The sequence below is a fragment of the Myiozetetes cayanensis genome, unplaced genomic scaffold, assembly GCF_022539395.1.
Source record: "Myiozetetes cayanensis isolate MyiCay16 unplaced genomic scaffold, myiCay2020 scf6-25, whole genome shotgun sequence".
Lineage (NCBI taxonomy): Eukaryota > Metazoa > Chordata > Aves > Passeriformes > Tyrannidae > Myiozetetes > Myiozetetes cayanensis.
This window is the reverse complement of record NW_026087853.1, coordinates 21,271,169-21,296,461: the sequence shown is the minus strand read 5'-3', so window position 1 is coordinate 21,296,461 and position 25,293 is coordinate 21,271,169. Positions and strand designations below refer to the sequence as shown.

The 25,293-nt window shown below is 44.0% G+C and overlaps 1 protein-coding gene across 2 annotated transcripts in view; it reads left to right on the top strand.

Moving 5' to 3' along the window:
- The window catches only part of IFT43 (intraflagellar transport 43), a 45,233-nt gene that overhangs the window by 4,290 nt on the left and 15,650 nt on the right, over positions 1–25,293 (top strand). The window contains exons 3-6 of one of the 2 annotated variants that reach the window (XM_050336617.1): positions 2,046–2,075; positions 11,437–11,504; positions 23,916–23,948; positions 24,446–24,492. In XM_050336617.1, coding sequence (XP_050192574.1) covers positions 2,046–2,075; positions 11,437–11,504; positions 23,916–23,948; positions 24,446–24,492 — 178 coding nt within the window. The remainder of the gene's footprint in view (positions 1–2,045; positions 2,076–11,436; positions 11,505–23,915; positions 23,949–24,445; positions 24,493–25,293) is intronic. The other variant, XM_050336618.1, reaches the window with a different exon arrangement.

Genomic DNA, 25,293 nt, shown 5'->3' with positions numbered 1-25,293 from the left:
AAATCTGTATGCAGAAATATTGCAATGTTATCTTGTTTCCAGAGTCTGTTTTCTCTTCATCCTGTGGTGACAGGATTCCCTTGGGACCTTGTTCAAGAGTTCCCTGATTTCTACTCTTACAACCTCAATATGATTTTTCCAGTGTGTGTCTGATGGCACTTTGTAGATCCTTTGAGCAGAGACTACTTTAATATGCAATATGTCAGCCTCCAAAATGAGGATTTTCCAGACTATGTTGATAGTATCTACACACATGTAGGACAAGATCACTTTAAATCAGGATTTTCCCAGAAATCAAGTTCCCTGCTGGTTCTCTTCTCCATGTTTCACCACAGCTGGGAAAAGGCTCTATACTTTCAATTCTGAAAGTATGTTTTTCTCTTGTTATCCTACCTGGCATTTGTGAGCTTGCCTTTGTAGCTGTGGTCCTTGGGTGATAGTTAAAAAGTAAGCATTTCTGTGCTGTAAAAAATACCTTAATCAGGGTACTTTCATGTAGACAGATGAAAGCTTGGGCCATCTCCACTGTACATTGCAAGGATGTTCCCACAGGTGAATTTTGCAAAGCAGCTATCTGGACTTTACCACCCAATTTACAAACACTCCTGGCAGTGATTCTTTAGGCTGACATCCAGGCATCTTTAAAATAGGATTCCATTATCTAACCCAAATGAATAAACAATAAAAAAAAAAATGAATTGCTGAGAGTGAAATCCACGTGGAAGACTGCTCAAAGAAGTAGTTATTTAAATGCTTTTCTAACATGTGTTGACCAGCTGGATTTTCCCCTGTGCTAGTGTAAGTCTTAGACCGCTCGGACTCTGTACATCCAGAGAAGCTTAGGTCACGTTGGGCCCCACAGAAGCCTTTCTGCGTTTGGATGTGGGATCAAGTGAGTCCCTGGCTGACAGATACACACTTCCAACAGATTTTTACCAGTTGGGTAAATCTGACCTCATTCATGCTGCTCATTGATATGGATACTTTTGTACTCCAGCTGTCCTAACCTGCATGTAGCCTCCCTCTGCTCTTGCCCTAGTAAGACCATGAGAACAGATGACAAGACAGACAGTAGGTGAACTCAGATACCAAACCACTTTAATCAGAGATATATGCAAGTTATGAATCACATGGCTTCTGTGGTCCACAGGAGAGATGATGCAGAAGAAGAAGAATCAGGTGGGTTAGTGGAGTTTTTCCAGCTGTCATATGCGTACACCTGGTGCAGTCCATCTAGGATACCCTAGATTCTCTCCCTGGGTGATTCTGAACACTGTGATTTCTAGAATAGCATAGAGCTTACCTGGTTCTTAATCGCCTCCTTGCATTTGGTGTCTTGACAACAGTGGTTTTTGCCACTGGTGGTGCTGACAGTCTGCTCATTTAAAAGGTTCTCAACCAGTTTGCAGCTTTCACAGTGATTAACAGACTGCTTTCCTTGAGTTACTCATCTACCCCACAACCAAGCTACTCCCCTGTACTACAGTGTTAGCTATAGAGCATCTGCTAAAGTGAACACTGTTGTCAGCTATGCCTGTCTTATGCTAACTGCTACAGCTCCTGCTCCCAGGCAAGGATCTGAGGTTGTCTTGAGAAACAGCAGCTCCTAAAAAAGGCTGCAGCCTACTACACTATATAACCTCTGGTGTGACTGGTCCAGCATAATTTCTGGTCTCTGGCATGGCTGCAGTGGCTATCCATACAAATCTTTCAGGCATCCTACGCACTTGAATAATTTGGGTTTTTTCATTCTATAGGGAGAATGAACTAAGTCTGTTCTCTTCTTGCTCATGTTTCTTTTCAAGGTCTGCTACTGTCAGACTTTCCTGCCATTGCAGTCAAACATTCCTGCTTTAAGTATCATCAGTCGGTTTATGCATAAATGACAATGGTGGGATCAATTTTGTGCTTTGTTCAAGTGAATAAGGTGGCGAAGCATGTGCTGCAGGACAGCCAGAAATGTCGTTCTTCAAGCTATTTTGTGCTGGCTTCCATAGTGCTTCCTTTTAACTTCTTTCTCTCTTTTTCCCTCCTGATCCTTCTAGGATGAAGACTCTGAGGAAAAGGTTGACCATGTAAGACTAGAGGCTTTCTAGGTAGATGCTGGCTTCTCTGAAGGGGACTAGTAGGACTAACCTAATATGTGTCTGGAGTCTACCTTAAAAAGGTACTCTAGTACTGGAGAATGAGGCAAAGTTTGCCTCAGATGCAGTGCCTTTCCTGCATCCTCTTTTCCTGTTGCTGACAGGTTTTTAATTATCTTTGTAACAGCTACTTTTATCAGCTGCTGCATCTTCTTTAGAGGTCACAGATGTATATGTGGCCACTGGAAAGATGCTCTATTCTCATTTAAAAGTCAGGACAGCAATTAGTTAATAGAATACAAAATCTGACTGAGCCTAGATTGCTGTCCAGTATGGTTAGCTCGCTCCCATAACATGAAAACTTGTCTTCAGGGATGATGAAGTCTTGCTGGTGTCCTAGGGGAGAAGGCCAGCCAGTAGTAACAAGGATGTGTGCCTTTGTATTTTCTATGAGTCTTTTTATTGTGCCATCTCTGGAATGCCAATGTGTGTAGTTCATAGGATGTCATAATGCTTCTTACCAGGCTCCTGTTATACGGGGAGAAGGAATACACATACCCTTTCTCATCATGCAGCAAAGCTAAAATATACGCAGCATTCATTTAGCATTAGAAGCCAGGATGACGCTGTTCAGAACAACCTGAGAACTTCTACCTGTTTCTGTTAAAGTCTTTGGGCCTTGCACTCTTCATAACTGTGGAATGGGTGTTGCCTAATTTTTCCTGCCTTGAGTTGCTCTCTGTATATGTTAGACAATTAAAGCACCTTCTTCTGTACTCTTCAATTCCTCCTGCTGAAGCACCACCTCAGTATGGATAGCATAGTAGATTCATTTGTGAAATTTAAAGCCCAGAAAAGAAAACCGTATCACCCATCTCATTAATTCTGGCCTCAGAAGGGTATACTCATCACAAGGAGTCAAGACTATTCAAATTAGCTCAGTTTTCTCATGGTAGTATAAGAGATGATATTATAGGAAATATCCACTGGGTTTATTTGGCAGTAATGGATGGTTCAGGACTATGCCCAGAGCACTTTTCCATTTATCAGGCAAAGAGACCTCCCACTGATGGATATAGTTTTGGGGACTGGTTGCCTAATAGAAATTTTTCCTGATAATTGATATAATCTCCTCCCCCCCTCACTGGAACCAGTCCTTACAGTCATTTCACTGGAACTAATTCCACCTCCATACAGTGCCCTAAGTCATTGATTCCCAAAGTCTGCTGTTGAATGCTGACTGGTCACATGCCACAGGCGCCTTCTTGCTCCTGGCTGCTAAATTTCATTAAAATAACTAAACTGATGTGACTCTTCCACATGAGCAATTGTTATCGCTTCAGGGGTGTTATGCAATGGTGCCTGGCAAGGAGATTTTCCTTAGTATGAAGGGATCCCTGCTTTGAAACCCCTCTTGTTTGGATAATTCCTGTGTCCTTTATTCAGGCTTATGCTCTTAAGCATCACAGTCATACGTTACAGTATTTTTCCATTTGTAAAAGCCTGTAAAAGGTATAAAATAGTTAACTGAGCGTTGAGAAATCTGACTGATCAGTAAGCTGCTTGTAATTTACAATACTATATGCTCACAAACTTCTGTTAATTGTATTGTAAGTCTGTTCCAAACCAATTGTTAGTGGAACTTTATATTATAAAGTATGATCCAAATCTTGTTGCAATATATCCCTCCCTTAGTCATTGCCTGGCCAAGCTGAAATACTTGGCTTCTTGAATCATTTGTCCGAAGTTGGCTCCTTCGTCCCCCCGATGGCTCATATAACCCTTCTCTGAACTCCCTTTGGGCTATGCTGAGTGTTACAATCTGAACTCTTCCTGGATTTGGTCCCTTTCCTCTTGCTGTGCTGAAGATAACTTTGTGGCTGCGTGGATACCAACAAACAGCCGCTTCTGGGCTGTTGATGTGAACATACCTGCTGAAGTGCTGCCCTCCAGCCATCTGCCTGCTCTGAAACTTGTTTTGCATCCCCTGGCAAACCACTCATCTTGGATCTGAATTTTTGCAATTGAATCACTCATTTGGCTGCACCTTCCAAGGCTGCCTGGGACATGTAGCCAAAGGCTGTAAGGCTGATCAATGGTAAAATACAGGGTGTATCCTAATATTTCAGTTAATTTGCAGAGGCAGAATAGGCATGAGGAGTATGAACATGGCTGTGAGCCGAGATTTTGCTGGGTTCTTTTCCTGGCTTTGCCATGGATTTGCTCTGGGGCCTTGTAGAAGTCTCTCCACTAGTTTCCTTTAGTCCCTGTGTGAAAGGAGGGCTAGAGCTTTATACAGATTCCCTGAACACATATCCACAGGTTTAGATGCCTTATCTTCATAGCAAAATCCATAGCTTTTATTGGGTGCCTGCTTAATATGTAGATAATCTCAGGATGGGCTGGTGGATCTGTTAGGGTGTTAAAGAGTAGCTGGAAACTGCACTGTGTCTGAAACTGTTCCTCTGTCCAGTTCTGGCCCCATTCTGAGAGTTCTGGGAGCACGTTCCTGCCCTACCAGTGAGTGATCCTGATCCCCATCCTGTGTTTTGTGTAGCCTTCAGAAGTGGAGAAGGGCTTTTCCTTGACTTTGGGGACTTCCAGGGATTGAGGTGTTCATTTAGATCTTGAAGCAGCACACTTTATACATAAAGATTAAACCTGCTATTTCCTTTCTAAACTGGAAAACACTGATTTTATTGTTCTCTTCCTCCTCTGAGAAAGATGTATCAAGTAATGTTTCCCACTTCCATAGATAATATAATGACAAAGCTATGAGCTGTTCTGGGTCGGAGAAGGCTCTCAGTCCTTTCTCCTGAAGCTGCTCTGCTTTGCAGATGGAACCAAAAGGATTTTGGTGCCACAGGGAAGGACTTTCTAACTGAAAGCAACAACATTTGGGTGGGAAGACATATGTTCCAGTCCCAATGAGTTCAGCTGGGACCTCATTCTCTGTCTGTGCTTTGACAGACATGCCACAGATAGTCTCAAGGTCCTTCATGGACTAAAACAGGGACAGCGCTTGATTTCTGACTCTTATATAGGTGGATGCTGACCTCTGTGGCTCTGTTTCACTCAGTGTTTTGAGTGATGACATGCTTTAAGGCAACAGTTGGAAAGAGGATTTAAAAATGCGACATTTCCAGTGGGGGCTGAAGTTCTAGTCCTGTAGTTCTAGTTGCCAGTGCTTTTATAACATTTAGGTAGAAAAAACGGGCTGTTGCTTTATAGTTTAAGGCAACATATCAGGAACAATTGATTTCAGTGAATGTTTTTTGGAAGAATAACTATCAAAAAACCTTAAGTATCTGAAATATAAAGCTATTTGTGTTCTTATGTTGCTAGGTTACCCAGTTCTGTGGGGTTGATTGAGTGAGTGTGTTTGCATCCAAACATATAGTGCAGAGTGATGCAGAGATCCCCTGGTGAGAAGCAACCTGCCCTCTACCTGGGGAGGTACCAACTTGGTTACCAGAAGTACCCAAAACAAGACCATTTCCAGACCTGAGCTGACTCACATGAATCCTGCTTGTAGGTATGTCTGCACCTGTGGTGTAGACATGGCCTGGGGCTTGGTATGATCAGGGCCTTTAATCAGAGCGGTATTTTCCTGACCCAGTTCTTAACCTTGCACAGTGGTTGGCACCCAGCTCCAAACTCATTCCACTGTCTGGTCTGGTCTGGTTCTGCACAGCAGCTACCCCCCAAGTGCTCTTGCCCATGTTCCCTTAAACTTAAAAACGTGTGACCGAGGACCCAGCGCTGGCTGCACTCAGTTGGGCACTTACTGGGGGACCTTATTTGTTTAAAAATAATCACAGTGGTTTAGGTGCTGTCCTGCTGCTCTAGTTCAGAGAGTACATGACCTGAGAAGTTACAATTGTAATGCAGTCACTTACAGCCACTTCTGTATCTACAGTTTGCATTGCAGTAAGATCTAGAGAGTGTTGGTGTGTGACTGGAACAGAAGTTTCCCATTCCCAAAGACCTTACAGTCTGACTGCATTGTTTTTCTCTAGCATCCTGCTTTCCCCTGTGATCTTCACCTTGTAGAGGAGCCTTCACCAGGAGCTAGTTGCATTTTGTGTACTGAACGTTGCCAGGAGTTTGCTGCCTTAGGCATGCAACTGGGAGTAGGGTGGACTGGCAGTAGATAGCTCTTGAAGCAACTGGCATTTCTGAGAACCTGGGAGTGTTTCCTGAGGCAAAATTTCCTGTAGCTGTTGCACATTGTGAATGCCCTCCCATTTGCTTGTTAGTCCTGAGCTACATTTGTCCCTCCAGGTCCCAGAGTTTCTGTCATCTGTTTGGATTCTTGCACTGTGCTAATAAACACCCTCCACTAAAGGGAACCAGTATCCAAAGGAGCACTGGGTTTTTTACCTGTTTCCATTATACAGGGATTGCATGGGGTTTTTTTCCAGAGGTCTTCTGGTTACTTGTAGAAATGCTGGACTCCCAGCCTGTTCCTGGGGACCTCTCATCTGGAAATTGGCCAGATTCTCCAGGAGGAATCTCAAAAATGCAGCTGAACTTTTGTTCCCTAATTAGGCCAACTTCCCCAGTGTGAGCCCCAGCAGTGCATGGCCTGGAGCTCCCCAAGGCCTTGCACTGCCTATGCCCTGTGCACCCCGAGTGGCTGGCCAGCAGGGCAGTTATTTTCAGCTTTCTGAGCTTATCTTGTAGCTTTTTGATGACATCTTCTGAAATAGCTTTTCTAGTCAGCCATGTTTCCCAGCCTTTCTAGTAGTATCCTCCCTGCTTGGCAACCTTGATGTGGATTAGGGGCAATCTCATAAAAAATAATTTAATAAAAGCTTTTCCTTTTCCATACTTGTATTTCATGCTTTGAGTGCTCCTGGACCCACTTGAAGGCAACAGAAGAACAGTAGGAAGGGTGGAGGTGGATGGGGATATGTCTGACAGTATGTAGCACAAGGTATTATCAAACTGTTTGAGTGATGTTCATGCCTAGAAAGGCTGGAGGGGCACTTCCCTGTAACTGTGGGTTGTGAGAGGATTCTACCTGGTGACCACTTGCTCAGAGAATCAAATTGTTGTGTACTGATTCACTGTTTTCATGCAGGAGAGAGCAGTAACTCCTGAGATAGGTCAAGATGCCAAATGCCAGAGAGGTGACAGATTTCCCAGCAGGTGCACATGTGAGCTGATTAGATAGCTGACCACTGTTTTAGGGGAGAAGTTCTTGATAGCTTTTTAACAATATGAGCTGCTCCTTTACCTGCTCTGATAGATGACAGAGAATATTTGAAGTTCCTCCCAAGCACTTTTCCTGGCTCAAGAGCACTTTCTCTAGTAAAAGGAAAGCCAGTGACCATGAAGAAGGTCAGTTTGTGGATGAAATGGAAATCCAGTATTTTCTACCGGGTATGCAAGACATGCAGAAGTCCTTGGAGGGTATTCATTTAAAATCAGATACACTATTTGAACCATATGTGGACATGATAAAGAGAGCTAGCAGAGATGGGCTGTTCTTTGCAAAAAAACCCAGGCTTGCATAGGTCTGGGAATTGATCCCTTTTTGTTATCATATATGCTCTGAGATCAGTATAGATTGTGTTAGGTGGCTGCTTGGAAGCAGTGGGGCTATTTGACTTACAGTTTCTTAATTGGCAGCAGTCAAAACTAATTCATCAGACCTGTTTGTTGAGGTTTGCCTTTCTTCAGTCAGAGGAGCCTCAGGCATCTTGCTGGAGAAGAGGAACCTTGAGACTGGCCATACTTCTTTCTTTCCACTCCATGGTCAATACTGGATAAAAACAAGACACCTACATCCATATATAATCTCTCAGTGTTTGTATATTGGGAAAACATAGATCCTATAAATTTTAAGAGATGTATTACATGATAGAAAAATTGTGTGTCCTCTGTTACACGCTGTCAATGTCATTTGAGTCCCTGCATCCCTGCACAGAATGCTCAGTGTTTCAAAGGAGTTTCATGTTGATGAAGGTAAATTAATCCATATTTCCAGACCCATCTGAGAATCTGAGGGACCCAACATGTCCATAATCTGTCTCTGTTGTGGTAGGTCCTGAAAGAAACTTTGTTGGACCTTCGGGATCCAGAGACATACAGGATAGCTGCTTCCATGAGGGAAGCAGCATCCAACTGGCACCTTCAGAACTTCAGACGTGATCTGACAAGTAGCCTGGAAATTTCTGCCTTAATGAAGAAGCCAAATTAGAATTCTGCATCTGTCTGATAAGAAAGGTCCTGACTACAGATAAAGAAGAAGGTAGAGTTTCTGCTTTAATGCAGGAGAGATGGAATTCAGGCCAGTCATTTTTCAAAGGGAGAGATAAAACACTGATTATGGAGGTAGCATGAAAGTGTTGGTAAGGAGGGTGGCCTGAGAAATACTGGAAAAGTGCCATCACAAAAATGGTGAACTGAGTTTCTGAGGAAAAGAACAAAACAAAACAAAACAAAAAAACTCAGACCGTGGCAATTTTCCTTGAAAAAGGGGACAATCTACAGAAACTAAAGTACAGGAAATCTCCTGGAGATAAATAACTGATAAAAGTGAAGTATAAAGGCAAACCACAGCAAGAAAGTGATTAATTAATGCCGTGATAGAGACTGAGCAGCAAGAGCTGAGAGAGAACACTGCTGTCAGGAGTCGGTGGAATCTCAATGTTTCGAACACCAAACTGTTTAGGTGTATAGCTCAGCTTTGCATTTGGGAACATACATAAAAATCATGCCTAGGGTGTTACAGTAGGTACCAACAAGTTCTGATCATTTAAATTCTCCAGTTTTTTTCACCAAAAAGGTGTGTTCAGGAGCACATTTGCTGCATTACAGAAGAACAGGGTCCTCTGTTTCTGCTCTGATCTCTCAGGGGTTGACATTTGTCCCACTTTCTGCCTCAAGCTCTTGGTTGCAGCTGCAAAGTCCCTACCAGTCACCATATTATGGCAATGCACAACATTGCATTCTCAATTGTAAATTATACTGAGGTTTTGGAAATGTGAAAGTATATGAAGGTAAGTTTATTTACTTGACAAAAGCGCATGTGGAATGTGACCTTATTACAGCACTTTCCAGGCAACTAACAAAGAAAAGCTATTTATCCTCAGCTGACAGTTAACATTGCCTTTCCTGTTGCTAGTGCTCCTGTAGGCAATTCAGAAAGAATTACCTGATTTATTGCAAGAGCAATAACAGATCTGTGTGAGGTGTTTGTCAGGGCCTGACAGACATTCAGGGTTGCCTGGTGTGTATGATCAATGGGAACACGTTAAAACGTTGGCAAGACATTGGAATCAAACCCCTAGATGCCATGGAGTCATGCCCTGTGCAAAGGCTGGAGCAGTCAGTCTCATCACCCTCTGATCTGGTGTGCCCCAGTTGAGATATCTTTGGTCTTAAGGCTAGTTTTGATGATGAGGAAATTAATGTAAATGCATTGAAACGCCCTGGAAATGCTGCATTTTCCCTCAGCTTTATGGCCCAGGTTCTTTGGTGCAATTTGTGTATCTCTGTGCACCTTTGCAAGGAGTTGTGAGGCTGTGTGTTGGAAACGTGGCTTGCTGGCTATCAGAGGAATAGTGTGAGGGGAGAGGGGTTGTTTGCACAGGAAGGGTCTGCGTGGGAGGGAGTGTGTTTTTGAGGTAGGGGTGTGTGTAATGGGAATAGGGATGTTTATGTGGGCATGCACACCCATATGTGGTGTGTTTTCCCCCTTTTTCCTGGGCTCTGGGTGTGTCCAGATCAACTGAATTCAAAATGCTCCTTTTTTGGCACTGTAGCCTCTTCTCTGGTTTGGCATCTTAAGAATCTGGGGGAATCATTTAAAGATCAGAAAACTCCATTCACTTGGGCCCCTGAAGGCTTCACATTCTGTGACATGGTCATTCCAGTCGACTGAGCTCTGTCCCCTACGGATGAGCCCATATAAGGAGGCTGTTTCCTGCATTTCACGCTCCCTGTCTGTCCCTCTGCCCTCCTGTGCTCCCTTTGCTGAAGAAAGTTGGTATTTTGGGACTGCAGCTCCTGCCTCATTCCTGCTCCCTGTTTATTTTTGGAGGATGACTATTTTTGCTCCTATCAGGGAGCTATGCAGGGTCATGCTCCCTCCCTGCAGCAGGCAGTGGCTGCCCCTGGCAGGGTCTCTTAATTTCCCACAGTCACAAACAGTGCTTCTACTTCAAGAAATAAACATGGGAGACCCCTACCATCAGGAGCTAGCTCAACCCCTTCCTTATGTGTGGTGAGAGGTGATTTGCTTGGACTCAGGGTTGACCCCATCACACATGCAGGGTTGTCTCTGAAGTCTCAAATCCTCAGGAGTCATCCCACTCATTCACTTTCTTAATAAAAGCTGTGGGAGCCACCTGTCCCCTTACCATTCTTTGGCTGTTACCATCTTTTCCCTGTTTTCAACATCTTTTACCCAAACATTCTTTCTCATGATGATCCCTTCACCATCCCCTGTAATCTATCTTTGATCATTGGGCACCATCAATTGGGAACTGTATAAACTGGGCTCACCTTGCCTCTCTGCTTCCACCACTGCCTGTCATGCAGAACACAAGTCACTGCTGCACAAGGTGCCTCAGGCTGAGGGAACTGAATCCAAAACTGTAAAGGCAAAGGGCAGCTCCCACATAGTGGGAATTCATGGCCCCATTTGAAAATTCCCATCCTAAGCCCCAAGCTGAATTCCCGTTTTCTCTTGCCATATGGCAGAGTGCCACACAAGACAATGCAAGAAAATAGCAGGGAGTGTCTTTAAGCTCCAGATGAACTTCCCCTTTAGATTTCAGTGTTGGCAGGGGTGGGATTCATCCTAACTAACTTTGGAAGTGTTTGGTATGGCTCACTGTATTTGAACTTAGCATCTATTCTCCTATTCTAGGCAGTGGACAAAAGCATACTTTTTTGGAACAATTCCTCATCTAAAACAAGATGTCTAAAGCATGCTGTCTTGTACCCTAGGAAAGACGTAACATAATACCTCCCACTGCTATGTGGGCAACAGTAATGAACAAGTTCCCAGTGAACCCTATTTTGCCAGGAGAGCACATCCTCTGTGGATCAGTCTGCTGCAGTCCTGTGTGTCCTGGACAAGTCAAAGGCACACAGACCTGAAATTTGTCAAGATCCTGATTAGAGTGATGCAACTTTTTCTTACAGAGATGCTTAAAAACCTGTCCTGTAATATATGTCCTCCTTTTATTTTGTTAATAAACAGCATTTTAAACACTATCTGTCCATCTGTTATTTGGTAAAGTGTTACATTAGTATGTGTAGACCTGGTGTCTCAGTTGGCTTGACTTTGCCTTGACTGGAGCTGTCTGTAACGTGTCTCTTCACTTTATTAAAGGGTCCACCACCTAAACCACCACGCCGGCAAGGAGGCTGGGCAGATGATCCTGTAATGGCACCTATCAAGTGAGTCCTCACCTCTTTCCTTATTAAGAGGGGCTTAGGTGTGGATTAAGTGAACATCACTAGCTGGACTTTACTGTCAGAGATATTGGAACAGTTTTTGTGGGTCTTTTAAATGGCTTCCGTCTCCAATACCAATGTAGCTCCTTCAAGCTGTTTGAATTATTGCTCTTGCTTGGTTCCATTGGTTAATTGACTTGGTGAGACTCAGAACTGTGTACATATCACTATTTGCCATAGGCAGTGTATTCCTTACCTGGTACAGTACCTGGAAGTAGTCAAGAACATAATAAGCATGTTAAATGCAGGAGCTGAGGTGGGAGGTTTTGACTGGTTCCATCCTTTCCAAGAGAGTGACACATGACAGCGCCCCACTTATGAGTGCAATGAACACATCAAGATTTAATGATCAGCCTCGACAGTAAAGGTGAAATTTGTCAATGTTTATGTGTGTATGGGGTTATGTTATAATGGAGACGGATAGAAATGGTCATCAAGAAGAGATGGGAGGAAAAAAGTATATAAATTGTAGAGTATATGTTGAGAAACCTGATGCTTATGAAGGACACCTAAGGTAAAGGAAATATCTGCACATGGTAATAGAATACGTATGAAAACTAAAGGACAGTTCAGACTGGGAGGAGATGACTTGCTTTCAAACCATTTGTTGTTTTCCAAGCTATGAAATTATACTGATGTATTTCATATTCACAGAGCTGAAGGGCTCAGCCATGTAGTGGTGTGAGATTGCTTGTGTACTTAAAGGCCTTTAATAAGAGTGTATATGCCTTAATATATACTTTGGAGGCAGTCTGATCTATGAACAATTATGTATTTTCTTCTTTGGAACTCTGAGAATGGATGAGGACATCCAGAAACCTCTTATACAGTCACTATTGGGAGGTGAGAAAGGTGGTCTGTATTCTGGGGTAGCCTTTCTGGGAAACAGTAGTTTTCTAGGAAAATTGTCACTCTGTTTGTCTCTGAAAAATAAATAATCTGGAGACTGAAATAAAGCAAAGGAATAAAGATCTCAGCCTGAACTCCTGTTCCTCTCCAGTTTATCCCTGATAATAGTTATTTTTCATAGGCTGGCTGCAGCTAGACGTTGCCATTGCAAAGTTGCATCCGCCTCAGTGTATTAAAAAAGTGCCACCAATGATCCTCAATTTTGTAGGATCAAGCAGAAGCTTTATGGAAATGTGACAGCAGAGAACAAAGGTGAATCTCATTGTTTAGGAAAAAGAAGTTATGTAACTGTTGACTAGGAGAAGGACTGGACTGGAGGTAATACTTAGTCAGGGCTGTGTCTAATGTGCCCCAAAGGACAGTGTACAGATTCCTAATGTGACAGCACTGTCCCACGTGCTACTTTACCATGTTTTCCATTGTTTGACATTAGCCTTATCCAGGAGATTTGCAGCAGTAGCTGTCAGTGGTGCTTCCCCAGATCTCAACTGCATGGCTTACAGACATTTTAGGTGTCTGGAGTAAATGCTTCTATGATGTTGGATGCAATTCAGCTGAAGAAGCAGAACAGGAGATTCTGTAGGGCTGCAGACCTTTCTGCATGTGAGACTCTGCAGAGACATGAGATCAAGATGCGCCCCTTGCTCAGTCATGCATATGGTACTGTGTCATATCTGATAGTGTTCTTTTCATTTGTGTTAAGAGTTTTTATTGGATAAATTTCATGAAGGAGAAGTTTGTTCTGATTTTCTTCAGTCATATGAGGTACGACTAGTTCCCCTCTTTCCTTCAGCTGTGTATTCTCCTGAAGCTGGTCTCTCTTCTTCTCTCTCTTAAAAAAGTCTGAGATGCTGGCCTGTAGGGCTGTCTTTGTGACATATCCCAGGGTAAAGCCTTCATGTGAAAAGTCTGAGTCATCGGCTGATGTCATACCAATGTTGCTGTAGCTTTGTTGTTTCTGTTTTCTCAGGCTCTATCTCCCCACAACTTTTCAACCAATTTGACTCAGTTTGGAAGCCCATCAAGTTAACTTGCTCCAATTTCACTAGTGTAGATGTAGTTAGAATAACATGCTTCTGTTGATACATCTGATGTAGGTTTAAGCACTTTTATGCCAGTGTAACTGAGCCTACACTTGGGAATTTTTCTGTTAGAAGTAATTAGATTTTCAGAACTGACAATGTTAAAATCTGATTTTTTCGTGTGTTTACTTGGAAAGGAAGGATGAGCAGAGTGGCTACAGTTAGATTTTCTGTGTTGTGTAGAGTCAGATGCGATACTGCAGCCACTCTTGCAATGATTTTGTAGCCATTTATGTGTTATTGTTTCTCCATTTGAAGTCTTAGCTCTTAGTTCTGTTTCTGACAGATTCAGCCAGATGCCACTGCATGTGTTGATTTTCCTGCAGGAATCCTTTTCTGCTGTATTTCTAGTTCTGAGTCTTATCAGTGTGAAGTGATCACTTAAAAATGTGGGGGTTTTTTTGTTTCCATTTGGCACATGTTAGAGAATGTAGCTTGCAACCTGTTTTTCTGTTTTTCTACCTCTGCTGCTCCCTCTTCATCCCTCACCTACTCAGGTCTTGTCATGCTTAGGTAAACTTGCAGATCTTCTCACCATCTTGCTGATTATTTCCATCAGACTCCTGCTCTCTCAGACTTTTGCAAGATAGAAAGATGAGGAGTTTTCCAACCTATAATTATTTTTTAAGTTAATTATCACAGGTGGTGTACAAGTGAGATAAAGTGTTTTATCCTGAGTGCCCATATAATTCACAAGTGTCAGATACTTAAATTGCCGAAAACTATCAAAATGCTCTTTTACTCAAGTTTTTAAAAGCCATGCATGGAAAGATTACTTTGGACTCTTAGTACATCTGCAGAACTGCTGTCATTGCTAGGAGTCCCATTTGGTAAAACTGGATAATGATGAAGACTGCAGGTAAGTGTCTGAGCAAACCCCCAGTCTGGTCCTTTGCAATCAGCAAATAAATGGTGCAAAGTAGTGACAGAAAATTCATTTTCCATGCTGACAGGCCATCAGTACCTGAATCTGCCTTATCTAGTTAAATTTTTACTCAGAAGAATAATTCTCTATGAGAAGAGGCAGTCCCATTGCTGCCCCAGCAACATTCTAGCCCCAATATTAGCGGAAAGGGGACCAACCAAGAATTTAGGCAGCCACTTGGGGCCTTGTATCCTGCTGAGATAATAGTAATTACAGCTGGGTTTTGCTACGGAAGCAGCTCTCTAACCACTGGATGGAGCCCAAGTGCCATTCTGAATACTGTGCTGATGTCCCTAATGACATCAGTGTTGACACTTGTGACAAGCAAAGCAGAGGTTTATTATCAGGTTATCTCACACATCAAAGGAAAGAAGCACAAAGTGCCTGCCAGTGGGAAAAGGAAAAGGGTTTTGCATACGAGTGAGGATTTGATAAAGGAGGAGTGCTTCCAGGATCCATTTAGTTCCAACTTCTTCCGATCTCATATCTCTGACTTGACTGATAGAATTCTTCAGTTTCCTCTCTAGCAGGATCTTTATTTCTTTGCTTCTTGGGACTCTTTCTGTTTACCTGGATGCTGGATTCCTTTGGTTTTGCAATGAGCCCCCTAAAATTTCTACAGCTTTGTACACAGCAGCTAGGGTTGTTCTGTAATAAACACAGTTCATTTCAGGTGGCCCTGCAAGCAAACACAAGCGCTGCTTTCAGTAGGAAGTCCCTTCCAGTGCCTGCATATGTACCTCCTTTCTTCTACGTGGATCATGGCAGTTTAGCAACAGGTGCTTCAGCTACAGCTGAAATGTCCCCTTTCTGACTGATAGGTCACACAGAGTTGGAATAATCAAGGCTTTTTAGGAAAATGACCATGCTGAAGTATTTTGGGACAGAAGTGGTGGTGGTACAGTGTTCAGGAATGCATTTACAAAGAGGGTGAATATTAAGGGCCTGTAGGAAGGAAGAGGATGCAGTTGGGATGACCTTTAGAGCAGGGTAACTGAGCCCCTCTGCAGATACCATTTAGGGCTCTGGAGGGTGGGCAATGGTGAGATTGCACCCTGGGGCTGGAGGAAAGTTATTTAAGATATTAAGGGGTTTTATGATTCAAGGTCTCTAGAGGTAAGTAAAGTTAAAAACCTCCTGTTTCAAAAATATGGGCTTAAACTGTCTTGTGTTCTATCTATAAGAAGTGACCCCTGAGAGTGCCTGGTTATAGAACCTCCAGTCATTCCTGTGTTGCACCTGGGAGTAGTAAAGTGCTCATGAGTTTCTCCATCTGGCACAAGCTTGTCATTGCTTCTGCCCTCTACTCCCAGTCCAGCAGTGTTGAGGTGAATCTCAGGCTGGATTTCCCTGTGACACTGCCATGTAAGGCGGGGAGCCAGACGTCTGGCTGCACAGGAGACATCAGCCTCGCTCTGCATCTTGCAGCCATCTGTGGATGTTCTCAGTGATGTGAAGAATATAGGCACAGAGGATCAAGGCTGCCAAGTGAGGGGGCACAACTTAGAAGGAGAAGAAAGAAAAGGAAGTCTGATTAAGTTTTGTCTTGAAGTGTCTGTTTTTGGGTTTGTCCCTGCATTGATCTGCAAGGGAATGAGGCAAGTAATGGCCCCTTGGGGACCTTCAGGACTTTCCTCTCAATGTCAGCCGTCATTTTCAATCACCCTCTCCCTCCCAGCCATTAATTTTGGCCCAGGATCATGGGGACTTGTCCATCTATCACTCCTAATTGACACTAAATGATCTGTCAGTTTATTGATGAACGGCAGGAGTGGAATTGTCACAATATATTTTACTTTCTAACAACTCCTCCTGACAATTTTACCTTGTCCATCTCACTCTCCTCACATAAATCTCCATTGGCCTCTCATTCCTTCTCTTGGGCTGATCCGGTGCCAGCCACCTCCATGCCATCGGCACGCATCAAGGACATCAAGATGGTGGTAAACTGCAATGTGCAGGCCCAGGGTGGGTTTTTTCCTCCCTGTCCCTGCCCCCCTCCGCTTTTCTTTTTCCTTTTTTTTTTTTTTTTTTTAATAGGCTGGATGTTCCAGGAATGCTAAAAAGCTCCTGTCCTCTTGTCCCTTCGTGTCATTGCTGGGGTGAGCTCTCCTTGGTGTTTCTGTTTAGACTCAATAAAGATAACTAGTAGAAAAAGAAAAGTCCCTAAAAGACAGAAGAGTCACCTGAGAATTCCTCAGTGCCCTGGCTCTGGTGGGGCATTTTTTTTCTTTTTAAACCAGCTTAGCATGACCTGCAAGGGTTTCCTGCAAAGGGAAAATGTTAGACTCGTGCCCATTTCTGTCTTTGCAGTGCCAGAGGAGCCTGGAAGAAGAGTTTTGCTTTTTTTTTACCTTTTTTCTTTTTCCTTTTTATTTTTAACCTAGATTTGTTTTTATTTTTTTCCCAGTTAGTGAAGTTTTCTCTGACTTTTTTTTCCAGAAAGATACTGGGCAATGGAAGGACTAGTATGATTGCAGCTTCTGCCTCTCCTAGAAAATGAAGCCAGCATGACAAAAACAGAACAGGAGTGTGACGCTTTTGGTAACAGTCCATGTAAGTTGCTGAGGTGGCAGAATATGCTCAGGGTGAAGTCTCTTTGATTTTTTTTCTGATTGCGGACAAAGCATCTTCCTTCCTTAGTTCTCTGCATCTCCAAGAAATTTTTAAGCAAATTCAGAGGATGCTATCATTGCTGTCCCAAATATTTCTAGTTTAAGAAAAGCAAAGTCTTCTTGAAGAACACATGCAGCTTGCAACCCTTTTGTATCTGTCAAAGCGAAGGCTAAAACCTTGTCTGGCCATTGTAGGTCACCTCTAAATCGGCTGTGAAGTCTAGCTTAATGCAGTTTACCTGTGGAAGGAGACCTAAGATGACCTGATCTACTTGCTTGGCTCTGTTTCCCCCTCCTTCAGCTCCCCTCCCCATATAACCCCTCTACTATTCTCAAGTTCTTATTCCAGGTTTTTAAAATATCTTCTTTCAGAAGCTGTTGCTGTCAGATGACAGCACAAGGTGCCATTCAGTAATAAACACCTAGTTCTTTCTAGTGTTTTTCATGTAAATGTTTTCAGTGAGGCCAGTGATGAGTGAAAGGTCTTTGACTTCAGAATCATGAGTTTGTTCTCTATTGTGAGATTTGAAAGAAAACCTAACAGCCTTAGATACTTTTTCTTGCGTTCTAGTTCTGTCTCCTTTAGCTGTCCTTTCTTGTAGCCTTGAGGATCGAAAGTGTGCTTTTCCCTTTAAATGGAAACTGTAACCTCAAGAGTCTTTTGGTGTGAGAGTTGGCCCTTGTGCTTACTGGAGACTGAGGACGTGATTACTTGGAGAAGAGCCCCTGTTCTCAGGGACCAAAGATGTGTGGCAGATACCTCTAGAAACTGCAGTGCTGTTTTCCCACACAGCAGGAATTTGTATTGAGTGTTGTTGTTTTTTTCTGTTGCTCAGTGGGAGCCCTGAACAGCTCTGCCGGTCAGCGAGCCTAACAGTGAGTGAGTGGGGGAACCCTGGGAACATCTGTTATGAGAATGATGCAGTGAGTAGGCTGAGGTTCAGTGACCCCCGTGAACACACTGTCAGCTTGTACTTTGTGCCAGTTCCTAAAAGTCCTGTTTGCCAGAGCTTTCGTCCTTTGTTGTTTCTGTTAAGTAAGCCCATGTATTAGGACCTGAGGAGAAACAAAAACACTTCAGCTAGAGATTGATTAAGTGCCTCACAAGCCCATTTCAGCTGGAGCCTGCTAGCTGCTGTGTCTGTCAGATCCCGTGCCACAGAGTATGCCTGTTCATTGCTGCATCCTTCCTACTCAGGGCCGTGTTCTGGGGCAGTGCGCTCAGCATGTGGTCTAGGCAGCCCAGGGACCCTGTAAGGAGCCAGAAAGTAGGACCATTACAGTTTAAAAAATGTTTCTGCTCAAAACCCCATTGTGAAGATAGAGATAGCCATGCACCCCAGGGCTTGGAAGTGGAGGACTGTGAGGTGACATCCTGTGATAAAAATAAAGGCTCATAGTAGTGTTCGCTCTGCTGAAATAAATGGCAAAACTTGCCTTGATTGTAGATGTGAAGATTAAACTCCCTAATTTAATCAAGGAAGACCTGGCTTTTCCAGGATGCCAGAGTCCAGTGAGAGGGGGTGGAAACTTGAACAACTGATCAGAGCGCAAGAAAGGTGCACTGGAATAGCTGAGAACACGTCTTTTGGTCCTGTTTTCCAGCACAGGCGGCAGTTCTAGTTTACATACAGTGTTGGTGTTTCTTTTCCTGTGCCTCAGCAAACACACACTTGGAGAGCCTGCAGAACTGATCAGTTAGCACTTGTGCGTCATATTGGATGTGTAACTTAGTTGTGCCTTAGGCTATTGAACAAGCTGCAACTCCTAGCTCACCACCCACTCACTGTAATGATGGGCACTAAAGAAATACTTGAGCAAGAGAGTACAATGTCCTTTGTAATCTTTTTTTCCCGTCCTCCCTCAGGCCTAGGCCTGAATTACAGTCTTTGTGCTAGAGGCAAAAGGCTTCGTGGGTCCCTGCAGGCTGATTCAAGCATTGAACTGGGTATGGTTCTGGATGGAAGCACGAGGCAGAATGCTGGCTGGTGACTCACTTTCCACGCACCCAGCCCATCTCTGCCCGCACTTTGATCGCCGTGCTCTCTCCAAACAAAATGTATCTCTGAACATCACATCATTTCCCCCCCATTTCATTCTTTTAGCAAGAGGGGTGCTTGGAGAGGCCTTCTGATTCCGTGTGATTCATAAGAGAAGTTGGTTGAGACATGCCAGGAAACATACACACACACGGGCAGATGAATTTCTCCCCTCGCTGCCCTGTAAAATGACGGAAATGCCCCTGGGTATGGACTCGCGGCCCCTGCGGGGGTCTGTCCCGGCCCGGGACAGCCGGCAGGTGGCAGGTGGCGGCTGTGACGGCTCGCTGTCAGTCGGTGACACCCCGGCCGCGGCGCTCGGCTCGCTCGGCGCTGGCGGCGGCGGGCCCGGCCTCCGCGCGGTGCCCGGCAGAGGGCGGTCGCGGGCCGGTAGCGGGCCCGGGGAGCGCGGGCTCGGCCGCGGGGCGGGGCGGGGCGCGCCGGGCCGGGAGGGAGCGCCGGGCCGGCCGGGGCTGCCCGAGCTCCCGCTCTGTCTGCTGCTCCGCCGCGCTGTACCGGGTGTCCCTGCCCAGCCGCCCCCGTGTTCGTTTTAACAAGCTGTCATAAGTGCTTCCCTTCTCCTTAGCTGCGCTGCCCGCCCTCGCACCTCCTGGGCCGCGGCAGAGAGCCTCGGATCCAGCGCAGTGACCTCCTAGAAGCCTGGCGGTGGCTCGGTGTAGGACTCAAGTGTGTCTGAAGCTCTCATGAGCTGTGGACATTAAAAGATTTCAAGGACATTTCCCCCCGTTCATCCCAGTTATGTCCTCTGCTAAAATAGGTTAACGGTGTCTAATTAACCACTGCACACTGTCATACTGCATAAAGATAGCATCCTGGCTGTTCTCTGAGCCCTGCTACTTTATCTCCATTTAGATCTCCGTGGTAGTCCATTAAATGAGAAAGAAACAGTTTAACAGAGATTATGTCTACATTAGAACTGCCTTTCACCCTTCAGCATTGAAGTTGCAGGTAGCTCCAAAGCAGCTCAGCTATACATTAGGGGTGTGCGTGGGGGTAAAGCCTTGGGTTTGAGGTTTAACCCCTTCCAATTAATGTGGAGGAAGGACTCCTCCTGGCCAGAACTGAACAAAGACCACTCTCAAGAGTGAGAGCAGATCTGTATCTTCTACCCCCAGACATAGTTAAGAGAGTAATAGGTATTCTGTACTATGAGTTACATACCATGGGGTTACAAGGGGGTCTTTCAGGATCTTCCACCCAGTTTACAAACTATTCAACACCCTGAAATAGAGAGGGGGTAAACAGTTGGCCAAAACTGTAGGGAATATTCTTGGATTATGGTTATGTTTGGGAGCACTGACAGTCTTACAGGGAAAGGGAGGTTAAACGGATCTGTCCAGGTGATAAAGTTGGTCCATGTTCTTTGGCACTTCAGAAAAATGCATTTATGAGAAGGAATGAATGGTATCGCTGCCTCACAAAAGCTGGGGATGGCTGGTATATAATACTGACTGAATGCGTTTCTGAGCACTGCTCCTGGGATTATACTGGTTTGTTTGTCCTTACTTGAGTGAGTGTATCTGTAGTTCATATTCAGTTGCTCATTTTGTAGGTGCTTGTTGCTGCCCTCCCTACGCTGTGCCTGCTGCTGCAGCAAAGGAGGGCAGTGCACTTTGTGTTGCTGAGAACATGAGAAAGGAGTAGGAAATCTGTATATGCTGGTTTGAGTTTGCAGTTGGGTTCATTCCATGTCTGCTTTCACTCATCACTAGAAAGCTGTGACCACGAGGTGAATGAAGAGGGTGCTGTGTACCCAGGCCTGATATTCCTGAAGGATGAAATGTTGGTCTCAATGTGTTGCAATTGGCACTGGTGAGCTGAAAGTGTTGTCAGGAAGAGTTGCTCACAGTGCTTAAAGCAATGCGATGGCTTCATGAAGAAATCTTGTGAGGCTTCATGTAGTACCTGGAGAGCAAAGAGACAAGCAGGTGACTGGCTCTGCAGGAATACTATCTCCATGTATAGCTTAGCCCTCAGCTAAGTTTATGGAATGGACATAGTTGGAGTAGGGGCACCTTTTGAAGACTGAATGATTTCTTTTATTGCCTTCAAGGTTTTTAACCTTAGGACACAAGACAAAGCTTGTCTTTTCTCTCAGAGTCGCTTTGTTAGGTAAATTTAGGTATTGCAATTTGGCCAAAAAAGCAAAAGACTAGTCAGGAACAAATGAAAAATGTGATTTTTTTCTTCCCCAATCCAAAACAAGGAATTAAAAAGTAATTTGGCATCAAGCAAAATGAAAAGAAACCTTATAAAAAATTAGGGAAATAGTAGACTGCCTGGTATCTTTTTTGCTCAATAGCTCAATCATTAAGGCCACAGGGAGTGTAAAACCTGCAATTTCTTCCTGTGCTCCAGAAGCTTCATACTATATTTCTGGGATAGTTTTCTACTTGTGAACTTATCAGCTGCTTTGGAATGCCAGTTTCATCAAATAATGCTATTCCAATTCATATATTAACAAACATATTTAGTACAGGTGACTGGAAGCAGATGTCTCCCCTAAACAGAAGAAGTAATTTCTCATTCCTGCTCTAGTGTAATTGGTATTTAAATGCTCTGTATAAACCACAGGACTGTCAGCACGAGAGACTTGCATCACCCACTGCCACCGTCAGGCCCTGTGGCAAAGGGACAAAGATGTTCTCCTGGGCGGGCTGACCATGGGCCTTTTACTTGCCCTAGAGAGAAAAGGAATGGTTTTGTTTGACAGGAGAGTGTTCTAACATCTGGGCTCTGGGATTATAGGAGTCACTACTGTCCCCCCTCCCATCTGATTAATTTGTTCCCCAAATTACTATTTTTTCCAATATAGTGCAGCTGTTTCATAATTAGGTATTTGTTTATTGTCCTGAGTAAGTCCTTTCCTAACACAAGGAAAAGTTGAGAAAGCTTAAGTCTCAAAACATGAGCGAAGTAGTCTCTGCCTCTAGGACTAACATATGACTGCCTTCCCTGTGGGCCACCTGGATATCTGTTATGACAGGGAGCTTAGGAAAAAGAAACAGAAGTTGCTTACAGGGATAGCAGGAGTGACCTTCTCCTGGGAAGTATAAACATGTGGTGTGTTTCACTCCTGCCTGGAGACAGGAGATGAGTAAAGATGTAAGAAGTGTGAGTGCTGAGGAAAAGAGTGTTATTTGGGGTTGGACAATTAGCAAGAATAATGGAATCATGCTAAGAAAAGGTTGGATTTAACCCCCAGGAAATCATCACACTGTGCAAGGCTGTGCAATGCCATAAATTGGGATGTTTCAGCTCATTGAGGGCAAGGCAGTGTGTGGGAATCAGTTCTGTGAAGGCATAAGGAAGGGATAGTAGAATCTTGCATCATCTTTCCACCTCTGTCCTTTCAGAGTCTAAACTCCAGTGAGAGCTGGTGGTGGACTCTCTGAAGCCATCTCCTTCTTTCTCCATAGTGTTGGGGGTTCACAAAAAGTGCTTTGTACTACCACTGAGGAGAAGGATGGAGCTGAACAGTTCATCCTCTCTGGAAGAGCTCTTTCCTAAACTCCCCAGCTCTATTGCATTTCTGTCTCTGAACAGAGGGTGCAGATACAGCTGAAAGCCCAAGTGCAGATGTCACCCGCAGTCCTGCAGTTCTGATTATAGTGGTGGATATTACTGGGCTCAGATCACCGATTCAGTGTAATTTTTAACTTCTTACAGACTGCAAGCTCCAGGGAGAGCAGTGGAGACAAAGGACTTTCTTCTCCTTATACCTCTTCTTCTTATAGCTAGACATCCTCTGTGTCCTGCTCCTTGCTCTTAGAAGAACAGATTATTCATAGGAGAGCTGATGAAGATCGTGACTTGCTAGAGCAGAGAGCAGATGAGGAGAGGGCTGTCCCATGTCCCAGAATTGCTTTGAAAGGAAGAGTGCAAGGCAGTGAAGCAACTTCTCTTACATCTTGGTGTGCCCTGGAACAGTGCACGTGGTAGGGAGAGCCCCATTTATTCTTTATCCTAGCACCCTGACTTCAGCAGAGGGGAGAATATTTATTCCCAACACATAGAGATGAAACTTCACTCTCCAAAATGGCCAAAGCAATCAGTGAGTGATGGAGTATCTGCTAAAAAGAAATCTGGCATTTAATTAACTTTTCAAAGTGCTGGTTCAGCAACCTCCATGTTTTACATTTTGAATATTGAACAAGCGTTCCTAATCGGGACTGAATTACTTCTGGGCTTGCTGGGGTGGAGAGCAAGGGAGCTGCCATTGCCAGTGCCTCCCCCGCCATGTTATTATGAACTGCTGTTAACTCAGCCAGATCAGCCCTGATTTTTCGCAGTGACTGCGTGTCTGACCTGAACTTGGCCAACTCGGGTGGGACTTCTAACCTAAAAGGCAACCAGAAAATCTTTATGTATAACCAGGGGGAGGTAGAACCTTCCTTGTAGGTAGACAAAATATAGCACTTTTTTCACTCCTTAAAGCATCAATCTCTCTACTCAGGTAAGGCAAGCTTTACCTGCAACTGATGGCAGAGGGGGTGAAAAAGTATCTGAGAAGCGAAAAAACCAGGGAGTGTGATTCTTGCTGTATTTGGTCATGGCTGTCTTTTAGGATCCAAATGGTTTTTCATCAATCTATTGTACTCAGGGACTTTTTGATAACACTGGTTTAGTGGTCACTCAGTGTGTTATATCAGACCTGGTGCAGGAAACTGTTTTGCAGAATAACAGGGAAATTATGTAGGGAAAGATGCAATTTTTTAATTTTCTCTAGCCTTTTCTAAGCATAGGCCTTTCTTGTCTTGCAGGTCAGGAAGAAAGCATGCAGAAGAAGTAGAAGAGTAAGTTTCCATTGTTGCTGAGACTTCTTCCATGACTTTCATATTTGATCTCCCAGAGAAGGGGCACGTGCCACTAAGCACCAGAATGTGAAGACCAGAATTTGGAAGTGCGCAGAGCGTGTCATGAATTCATGCCATGTGTCCTGGCATGGGGCAGGGCTGGTCATTCTGTAGTCCCTGGATGTGGAGTAGGTGATGTCTCTGTCACTCCCATATAACAGAAAGAAAGAAAATTAGAAAGAAACTGCTTTCCTCCCAAACCCACTGCAGGCCCTACTGACTGCAGCCTAGAGGTTTGTCTTAGGTACAAGGCATGTTGCTTAAGCTGAGATTTCTGCTGAGCCCAGCAATGAGGGGTGTGGAAGGTCAGTCTGCTGTTTAAGCATATCTGGGAACTCTCCCCTTGACAGGTCATGAGGATTGGTGGGAAGGAAGGGGACACAAAAAGATGCTTTTCTGGGTTTGCAATTGAAAGTCTTCCATGTGTTTTGCTGCAGCCATCGTCTCAGACAGCAGAGCCTGGAGGCATCAGATGATGGAGGAGGTAAGGTATCACATACTTGACTACAAGAAGTGCTTTCATGCATGTCTGGGGGCTCTCCACTAAAGTAGCAGAGGCATCTTGTAAGAAATTGCGAAGAAACGAACCACTCTGAGGGTAAACAAATGTGGAAGTTGCTTAGGTCTCTCCATCTCCCCATCCAATTATAAAAGACCCTTGGAAAGAAGGAAAGTGTTGAGGACACTTCTCTCTGTGATTACCTCCACAAGAAAATAGTGGACTGGGGCAAAAAGAGAGCTAAAAGCGCAATAAAAGGTTAAGAGCGGGCAAAGAATTCACTGCTGTCCCAAGTTAGGTGATAGTATGCTCTGCATAAAGCCTCTCTCCTGTTTTATGCAACATCCTTGTCTTGTTCCCAACAAGACAAGTGCCTGCACCACTCTCCTGAGATCTCTGTCATAATTGAATTTTTAATTTAAAAAAATCTGTTTACTCTAACCCAAGATCATAGATGATAAACTAAACATAAGAAACGGTGGGTAATCCCAACCCATCCCTGTACAGGCTGCTGTGAAATCTATTGGACTCCTGACTTAGCACTAGTTTTCTTTATAGTGTATATCACCTGCTCTTCTAGGACTGGATGAGTCAAGAAAAATCTCAGGAAAAATCCACAGTATGATTTTCAAGACAAGCACTATATAACTGTTTCAAGCATAGAAATTCATTAAAGTCCCTGGGAGCTACCTCAGTTTTCAAGGACTAGGAATCTTATACAGTGTATAAAAAGTTGCATCTATAAAATATCATCAAGCATCAGAGGAATTACCTGGAGTCACAAAG